Source organism: Babylonia areolata, chromosome 13, assembly GCF_041734735.1.
Source record: "Babylonia areolata isolate BAREFJ2019XMU chromosome 13, ASM4173473v1, whole genome shotgun sequence".
NCBI lineage: Eukaryota > Metazoa > Mollusca > Gastropoda > Neogastropoda > Buccinidae > Babylonia > Babylonia areolata.
Window position 1 is genome coordinate 36,227,039 of NC_134888.1, and position 10,000 is coordinate 36,237,038.

A 10,000-nucleotide genomic window follows, 5' to 3' on the forward strand; every position below is an offset into this window, starting at 1 on the left:
CAGCCAGTCATGCTGCCACTAACAGCTCACCTGACATCGGAGACTGGCTCCTGATTGGCTTGATAAGCGTTTGAGGGATCTGGATCGTCGGAGATTCCTATTGAGGGATTTGATTCACCCAGTCTGTCGAGGGACATTACATCACTGTAGCGGGATGCGGATCGCATGAAACCTGATCAGATATCACGAGCGCGCCAACACACACACGCGCGCGCGCACGCACACGCGCGCGCGCACGCACACACACACGCACACACGCACACACACACATACACGCGCACACACACACACACACACACACACACACACACACACACACATATATATATATATACACACACACGCTCGCGCGCGCGCAATTAGTCTTTGACAACTTGTGTTCAGTTTCCTTTTTTAAGGAAAACTTGTCACCTGGTGTGATCAAAACAGCTTAGAACTCAACGTATCAAAAACAAAAGAACTAATTCTAGATTTCAGGAAGACCAGATCTGACCCCTTACCACTTGTCATTAAAGACAAGCAAGTAGAGATCATCAGCGAATTAAAATTTCTCGGACTGATCATTTCCAACGATTTGAAATTGGAGAAAAATACGAAGATATTTGTTAAGAAAGCACAACAGTACTTTCTTCGGCGCCTCAAAAACTTTGGAATTAGAAAAGATATGGTTGATTTGTACCGAGCCGTTATTGAAAGCGTGTTAACCTTCCCTATCACTGTTTGGTACGGAAACATTTCCAAGACAGAAGTCGCAGCCCTGGACAGAATTGTAAAAACTGCCACCAAGATTACCGGGGCTGATCTACTTTTTCTAAACGACATGGTGGTGTGTGTCTATCCAGATCGATGATGACCATCGTTGTCATCCACCTGGGGGATGTGGGGAGGGTGATGGTGGGGTGGGGGGATGCTCATGAATCTATCTGTGAATGCGCAGATGGCTGAATAGTCCAATCTGCGCACGAAATGTTCGCTGACAGTTGGGGCAGACAAAGACAGGCATATCATTGTCAGGGAGCTTGTTTGCCCGTGACTTTCTGGCCTGCCTCTTCTGAACAGCTGCAGCAGTCCTGTTGGCCTCGCACAACTTGGCACCTTTGTGCACAGCAGCGCGCCATTTGTCACGGTCCACTGCAGATTCCTTCCAGGAGTCAGGGTTGATATCAAACGCTTTCAGAGAGACTTTCAGAGTATCTCTGAAGCGCTTCTTCTGACCTCCGTGTGATCTCTTCCCTTGTTGCAGCTCGCCATAGAAGAGCCTTTTGGGCAGCCGATGGTCTGGCATGTGCGCCACGACATAGGTTATAAGCGGCTACTCAAAAAATCAAAATCAATCAGCCAGGACGAATCACATCCAGCTTTTGGGATTTTCGAGATGCTCCCCTCTGGTCGACGGTACAGAAGTATAAGGACGAAAACCAACCGCTTCGCCAATAGCTTTTTCCCCAAAGCAGTCAATGCCCTGTCTCTCGAACAAATCCAGTATGATTAAAGAGAGTTGTGCAATCAACAACCACTTCCCTGAAGATCTAGTCATCAGCCCCATCCACATGTGTTTGTGTGTGTGTGTGTGTGTGTGTGTGTGTGTGTGTGTGTGTGTGTGTGTGTGTGTGTGTGTGCATGTGTGAGTGTGCACAAGTTCTTGTATTGATATGCACATGTGTGAATCCTAAATTCTACTGTATTTGTGTTTGTGTATGATTTTCGATTTATGTTTGTACCTTTTTATGTACTACCCCCACCCCCACCCCACCCCCAATATTCCTTGTGACCGCAATACACTTGGTAATAAAGATTTATTCTATTCTATTCTATTCTTTGGAAATAATCTTCAGTGACAGGGTATCTTGGTTGTGTGATTTTACTGCTTGTTCCTTTCAAACAGTGATCACGATTTTTCAGTTCAGGTGTGACCTCTTGTGTCTCCATTAAAGACTGAGCACTGTCTACAGTCCCTGTTCGTAAAACCAGGGTATAAAAATAGCAATTTTTCTTCCCAGTGCCAAAATATTCCTTTGGACAATTTATTATATCTGAGCCCGTAAGTACAGTTTCTATTCCTCGCTCTAAATCGCAAGGATTTTAAAAAAATGTCTAAAGTTTTGAGGACTGTTAACGACAAACTGTATTCTCCCATGTCGAGTTATTCTCGGATCAAGTAACGTGGGTCCATCACTACAGACTGTATTCTCCCATGTCGAGTTATTCTCGGATCACGTAACGTGGGTCCATCACTACAGACTGTATTCTCCCGCGCCAAGTTGCTAATCAACCAGGGTAGTGGAGGGGACTTAAGCCACGGCCGCAGAGCGGAACAAGATAAACGGAGCGTTCCACTGGGCATGCGCACCGGAAATGACCGTCCGCCATGACAGACAAGTGTTTTGAAAAGAGTTCTCCACAACTCAGTAACTACCCCTCCTCCTCCTCCTCCTCAGTTCAAGGGGGGAGACCACTGACTGCCCGGATTAGATCCACCCTGTCAGGTTCAGACAATCGCTGTCAGCCCACGGGCCAGGACTTCCTCCTAATGGACGATGCTGTTGTCCGCGGCACTCGACTAAACGACGCACGAGTCACCAGACATGGATGGGGTGGGTGTGGGGGTTGGGGGAGTTTCCATGAATGGTGATGGGGGAGGAAAACCGGGAAAGTGTATTGGAACTGGTCTCTCCCCCCGCAAAAACCTGTCTTTGCCTCCCACACCCCCGACCTCCACCCACCACCGCTGTTGTTGACCTGAGTTTAGGACGAACGTGCTCCGCATATTTTTCACGTTCCGTCACGTTTCCACTGTACCTTGAGTCTCTCCCCCGAGTTTTCTTTTTGTGGTTCGAGGATTCGATTGTCTCAACATCAGCTCTTTATTTGCATCGACTGAGAGAGAGAGAGAGAGAAAAAGAGAGAAAGACAGACAGACAGAGACGGGAAGAAAGAGAGACATACAGGGACAGAGAGGTGTTCAAATTGTGTGCGAAAAGAACAAGGATAAGGTCTCGAGTGAGAGGCCGTCCCGATTTGTAACGCAATCGGCGAAGGGCGTGATAATGTACAGTGGGTTTTCTTCTGTTTTATTTTTGTTGTTGTTGTTTTGTATCACCCGTTTCCCACACAGTGGAGACGTGGCCGAGTGGACACGTGTTCGTCTATGAAACGAGAGAATCTGTGCACACAGGTTCGAATCCCACACTCGCCAGGTATTTTCTTCCCCTCCACTTGAACACGGTTGGTAGTCTGGACGCTAGTCATTCAGATGAGATGAAAAAGCGAGGTCCCCTGCGCACGTAAAAGAACACATGGCAATAAAATTATGTAGAAGAATCAACTTTGATAGGAAAACAAATACAATTAGAGGCAGGAAAAGTAAAAAAAAAAGGGTGGAGCTGCAATGTACCGACGTGCTCTCCCTGGGGAGAGCAGCCCGAATTTCACACAGAGAGATCTGTTGTGACTTCTTCTTCTTCTGCGTTCGTGGGCTGCAACTCCCACGTTCACTCGTATGTACACGAGTGGGCTTTTACGTGTATGACCGTTTTTACCCCATGTAGGCAGCCATACTCCGTTTTCGGGGGTGTGCATGCTGGGTATGTTCTTGTTTCCATAACCCACCGAACGCTGACATGGATTACAGGATCTTTAACGTGCGTATTTGATCTTCTGCTTGCATATACACACGAAGGGGGTTCAGGCACTAGCAGGTCTGCACATATGTTGACCTGGGAGATCATAAAAATCTCCACCCTTCACCCACCAGGCGCCGTCACCGTGATTCGAACCCGGGACCCTCAGATTGACAGTCCAACGCTTTAACCACTCGGCTATTGCGCCCGTCGATCTGTTGTGACAAAATGTAATACAATACAATACATGTACTGTTTCGTCCCGCGCCCGGGATCCACCACGTCACGCAGCACTCCCGTACTCGTTTCACTCCAACTTTTTAAAACCAGCACGTGAATGGAACTATGAGCAGAGACTCGTTAACCCTGTGGTATTAATTAACGTTGAAGAATTTTTTAGGGATATTTTTTTTCCTTGATGATTGGTGTGTGCGTGGTAATCAGAGAATGGTGTACCGGTTGTTCGTTTGTTTGTACATTACGTGTTTATCTTGACTGAGCTTAACTCACTCAGTACGGCCAGTCCTCTCTTCTCCTCTACACAGACCCCTCGGATGTCCAGTGGGTGTCTGAATCTCCCAACCTTTAGCTTCCGTCGTCAGAAATGTGGTATTCTTTGTCAACGTTCACCTCTTCAGTATAAGAGCCTTCCGCTTGCAATATTTTGATGATGGTAATTGGGCTGAAACGCTGTCAACGTCGTCTCTTTCGCCGTTCGTAAAGAGAGAGTTAAACAATTTCTTTTCTGTTTTAACTCATTGAGCCCTTCGCCCTTGAGGAGGAAGGCGGCGGAATGGTTAAGACGCTTATCTGCCACATACAGAGAGTCCGTGAGGGTCTGGGTTCGAATCCCGCTCTCGCCCTTTCTCCCAAGTTTGACTGGAAAATCAAACTTAGCGTCTAGTCATTCTCATGAGACGATGAGCCGAGGTCCCGTGTGGAGCACGAACTTGGTGCACCGAAAAAGAACCCATGGCAACATAAGTGTTGTCCTCTGGCAAAATTCTGTAGAAGAAATGCACTCTGGTAGGTACACAAATATGTATGCATGCACTCAAGGCCTGACAAAGCGCGTTGGGCAATACTGCTCGTTAGGCATCGGCCCAGCAGATGTGGTGTAGCGTATATGGATTTGCCCGAACGCAGTGACGCCTCCTTGAGAAACTGGAATGGAACTCAGCCCTACGCAGCACAACCGTTGCTCTGGCGTCATAATGTGTCTCATTGAAACAGTTTTAACGTTCCTACAAATACATGATCCGTAAGAAAAGGGAGTAACTTCTACAGTATTTCTGATGTGTCCACGTGTAAAATTGGAGGAGAGAAAAAATATACTTTCTGCGATTTTTTCGCATCGGTTTTGCATGGAAGCCTGCCGACGTTGTAAACTTCCATATAGTACTGAATGGGTTAACTGTTTGAAGCAGATTATTTACTGAGTATTTTGAACTGGATTTTGAATTGAACTGAATTACTGTTCACACTGGAAAAGACAATGTTGTATCAGCTTTCGTTTATTTCTTCAAACCATGGACTGAGGTTTGTTACGTTCTTGTTTCTCTCCTTGTTTATTTGTTTGCTTTTGTGTGTGTGTGTGTGTGTGTGTGTGTGTGTGTGTGTGTGTGTGTGTGTGTTTTGTTGTTGTTGTTTTGGGGAGTTTGGTCAATAAATGCACATAATCCAAAACGAGCCGAATAATCGACTGAGGTGACTATGGAGGATGGAGTGACAGTTTCTTTTTCAGTCCAGAAACAGACGGGCGCAACAGCCGAGTGGTAAAAGCGTTGAACTTTCAATCTGAGGATCCCGAGTTTGAATCTTGGGAACGGCGCCTGGTGGGTTAAGGATGAAGATTGTTCCGATCTCCCAGGTCAACAGACGTGCAGACCTGCTTGTGCCTGAACCCCCTCCATGTGTATACGCATGCAGAGTATCTAATACGCACGTTAAAGATCCCGTAATTCATGTCAGCGTTCGGTGGGTTATGGAAACAAGAAAATACTCAGCATGCACACCCCCGAAAACGGAGTATGGCTGCCTACATGGCGGGGTCAAAACGGTTATACACGTAAAAGCCCACTCTTGTGTGCGAGTGAACGTGGCAGTCACTGCCCACAAACGAAGAAGTCTGGAAACAATACACACTTTCTTGGTTGTGTATCAATAACAGAGTCGTAGTAATTTTAAGTGTTATCAGCAGCAGAGGCAGTAGCAGTTGCTGTTGTTGGCGTTGTTGTTGTTGTTGTTGTAAAAGCAGCAGTGGCAAATGCAACAGCAGCAGTATTCTTAATGGTTGTTGGTTTTGTTAATGTTGTTGTAAGAGCAGCAGCAGCAGTGGTAGAAGCCTCAGCATGCATGCTCAGGTTGTAAATCTGATACGCAGTCAATTGTGAACTTCGTCGCATCCACTCTATCCGTCAGTAACTTTCTGTTGAAACTACTAAAACTCTTATTTCCGCGTTTGTGTTGTCACGAATTGACTACTGTAATTCTCTTCTCATAGGCTGTCCACAAAATATTCCTCAGCGAATTCAAAAACTTCAAAACAATGCTGCCTGTCTGACTCTCAGAGTCCCACGTACTGATCACATTTCTCCTCACCTCCGCACTCTACATTGGCTCACCATTGAAGCGAGAATTAAATACAAAGTTGCGTGTCTCTGCTATTCTGCTTTCCACTCCGCAGGACCTACTTATCTTTCTGACCTTATCAGTGTTTACACTCCCACAAGAAATCTCCGCTCTTCCTCTTACGGTTACCTTTTGAAACTTCCTCGTGTCAATACAAGAACCTGTGGTGAACGTTCCTTCTTCTTTGCTGCTCCTCACATCTGGAACAACCTTCCTTATTATATCCGTGCATCTGATTCTATTTCTGCTTTTCGCTCATCACTAAAGACTCATCTTTTTAAAACCTATCTATAAGTACTCTCAGCTTCCTTTTCTCCAACACCACCCATGTCAGCTCACTTTGGATGTATGTAGAGTGGGAGAGTGTGAGTGGAGGGAGGGGTTTTTGAGAAAGAGTGGTCATGAATGTTTTATGTAACTTGTAATATTTTTCTTTTGCGTAAAGCGCCCTGAGCTCTTAGTGAGAAAGGGCGCTATACAGATGTACATTATTATTATTATTATTATATAAGTAGTACTTGTTGTGGTGGTAAAAGCAGTAAAGGCAGCATCAGTATCACTCATTATCATTATTGTTATTACAATTAACAAATACAACTACAACAAAACGAAGAAGTAGAAGTCTGACTAGGACAGGTATGATAGTCAGTCGTGTTAGACTATGACCATCAGAACAGCAGAGCAGGCAACTGCTGTCCCGAATATCTGGACGAGAATCTAATTATAGTGGAGAGCCTCTTGCCCAAGTCACACCCCTACTCTCTCGGACTTGAGGGTTTAAAGACAGTCGGTGTTGGGATGGTTCCCAAAGGCCAACTACCCCCCCCGCTCCCCCCGCACCCCCCACCCCCAAGGTTGCAGCACTAAGAGCCAGTGCAATTTTGCCTCCTAGTTTGAGAGTCATAGTCCTTCTCTAAAGACTAAGCTGTTGATGATTTCCCATTGCAACAGAGAAAGCACTTTGCTGTTGGCCTTCGCATAAATCTTATGGCGCTGGACAGGCTGTTGGAATCATCCGAGAGCTGCGTGTTTAGGAGTGTGTGTGTGTGTGTGTGTGTGTGTGTGTGTGTGTGTGTGTGTGTGTTGTTGTTGTTGTTGTTGTTGTTGTTGATTGTGCATGTGAAGGCGTCATTTTGTGTGGCCAGTGTGAGTCATATCTCTGGAGGGAGGGGAGGGGAGGGGAGGGGTGTGTGTGTGTGTGTGTGTGTGTGTGTGTGTGTGTGTGTGTGTGTGTTGGTTGGTTGGTTGGTGTGTGTGTGTGTGTGTGTGTGTGTGTGTGTGTGTGTGTGTGTGTGTGTGTGTGTGTGTGTGTGTGTGTGTCATCTGTCGTGTATGGATGCGTTAGAGCTCTCCGTCTCTTCATGCTTGCCCTGCATTGGAATCCCACTTCCGATCTCCGCTAATGGGTCTTGTTTCGCTGTCTCTGTCGGCCTACCTGTCTGTCTGTCCCTCTGTCTGTCTGTCCCTCTGTCTGTCTGTCTGTCTGTCTGTCCATCTCTCTGTCTTTGTCTCTGTCTCTCTGTCTCTGTCTGTCTGTCTGTCTGTCTGTCTGTCTGTCTGTCTCTCTCTCTCTCTCTCTCTCTCTCTCTCTCTCTCTTCAGTTTTATGGTTTTGCACTCTAAGTGACATCAGATCACCCCCTCTGTGTGTGTGTGTGTGTGTGTGTGTGTGTGTGTGTGTGTGTGTGTGTGTGTGTGTGTGTGTGTGTGTGTGTGTGTGTGTGATAGTCTTTTCGTTTTCTTTTTAATATCATGACAAACGTCTGTTTGGTAATGTTGATACATATTATGTTTGATACGATGACCTATCCTCCTCCTCTTTCTTCATCTCCTCCTCCTCCTCCTCCTCCTCCTTCTTCTTCTGTTATTATTTAAATCTGCATATCCGTGTGGAGCTGTCGATGATCTATGCAACAATTATTCTGTGACTGATAACATTGTTCGCTCGGTACCCTTGCTACGTTTCGCCTGATGAGCTTGTTGGTCAGTGGGTTGTTTGAATCGTCGCTCGGTTAGTTGGTTGTTTGGTATTGTTTGGTATTGTATTGTATTGTGTTGCATTGTGTTCATTGTGTTGCATTGATCGTTTTATACTACTCTTTTGTCATACCATATTTCTCGGGCTGCTCTCCCGAGGGAGAGCGCGTCGCTACTCTACAGCGCCACCCCCTTTTTTTTCTTTTTTTTTTCTTTTCTTTTTCTTTTCTTTTTTCCTGTGTGCAGTTTTATTTGTTCTTCCTATCGAAGTGGATTTTTCTATATTAATTTTTGCCAGAAACAACCCTTTTGTTGCCGTGGGTTCTTTTACGTGCGCTAAGTGCATGCTGCACACGGGACCTCGGTTTATCGTCTCATCCGAATGACTAGCGTCCAGATCACTAGTCAAGGTCTGGTGGAGGGGGAGAAAATACTGGCGACTGTGGGATTCGAACCAGATTCTCTCGCTTTTTTTAAATGCGGACGCTTTACCACTTGGCCAGCTCCCCACATAGTTGTTTGAGTCACTGCCGAAATCTAGTTGGTTGACTCATAGAGAAATTGACTTTTTTGTGGCAGTTGCTGATCACTTGAGCGACTGGTCAATTCTTTAATTGATTGGTTGGTTGGTTGGCTGATTGGTTGATTGGTTGGTGGATGGATGGATGGAGGGATGGACATACAGACGGAGGGAGGAAGGGATGGACAGACAGATGGAGGGAGGGATGGAGGAAGGGAGGGATGGACATACAGATGAAGGGAGGGATGGAGGGAAGGAGGGAGGGATGGACATACAGATGGAGGGAGGGATGGAGGGATGGATGGAGGGAGGGAGGGATGGACATACAGATGGAGGGAGGGATGGACATACAGATGGAGGGAGGGAGGGAGGGAGGGACAGACAGATTGAGGGAGGGATGGAGGGATGGACAGACAGACAGACGGATGGAGGGAGGGAGGGATGGAGGGAGGGAGGAAGGGATGGACAGACAGACAGACGGAGGGAGGGAGGGAGGGATGGAGGGAGGGATGGACAGACAGACAGACAGACGGATGGAGGGAGGGATGGAGGGAGGGAGAGAGTGATGGACGGATGGACAGACAGACGGATGGAGGGAGGGAGGGAGGGATGGAGGGAGGGAGGAATGGAGGGAGGGATGGACAGACAGACAGACAGACGGATGGAGGGAGGGATGGAGGGAGGGAGAGAGTGATGGACGGATGGAGGGAGGGAGGGAGGGATGGACAGACAGACAGACAGAGGGGATGGAGGGAGGGAGGGAGGGATGGACAGACAGACGGATGGAGGGAGGGAGGGAGGGATGGACAGACAGACGGATGGATGGATGCAGGATGGATTGACGGGACGGATGGACGGACTGATAGATGTATGAAAGGATTATCAATTGAAATGAAATGATTTGATCTCTCATACTTGCATGGTCCAAACACAACCAGACCTGAAGAGACGCTTCGAGGAGCGCATTGACCCCGACACTGACGGCAAGGCGACAGAGAACGAGGTGCGTCACTACCTGTCCCACTTCAACCCCGCCCTGTCCGACATGCAGGTGCAGCGCTTCATCACCAGGAGAGACCTCAACGGTCAGTGCTTCGTCTGTGTGTGTGTGTTGGGGTGGGTCGGGGGTCGGGGAGGGGTGTGTGTGTATATGTGTGTGTGTGTGTGTGTGTGTGTGTGTGTGTGTGTGTGTGTGTGTGTGTGTACTTGGCGTGTGTATATAAGTGTGTGTGAGTACGTGCGTTTGTGTGGTG

General features: G+C 47.2%; 1 protein-coding gene across 1 annotated transcript in view; it reads left to right on the top strand.

Annotated features, from left to right (window-relative positions):
* LOC143288914 (uncharacterized) overlaps positions 1-10,000 on the top strand; it is a 99,066-nt gene that overhangs the window by 54,728 nt on the left and 34,338 nt on the right. The window contains exon 4 of the mRNA XM_076597584.1: positions 9,686-9,832. Coding sequence (XP_076453699.1) covers positions 9,686-9,832 — 147 coding nt within the window. The remainder of the gene's footprint in view (positions 1-9,685; positions 9,833-10,000) is intronic.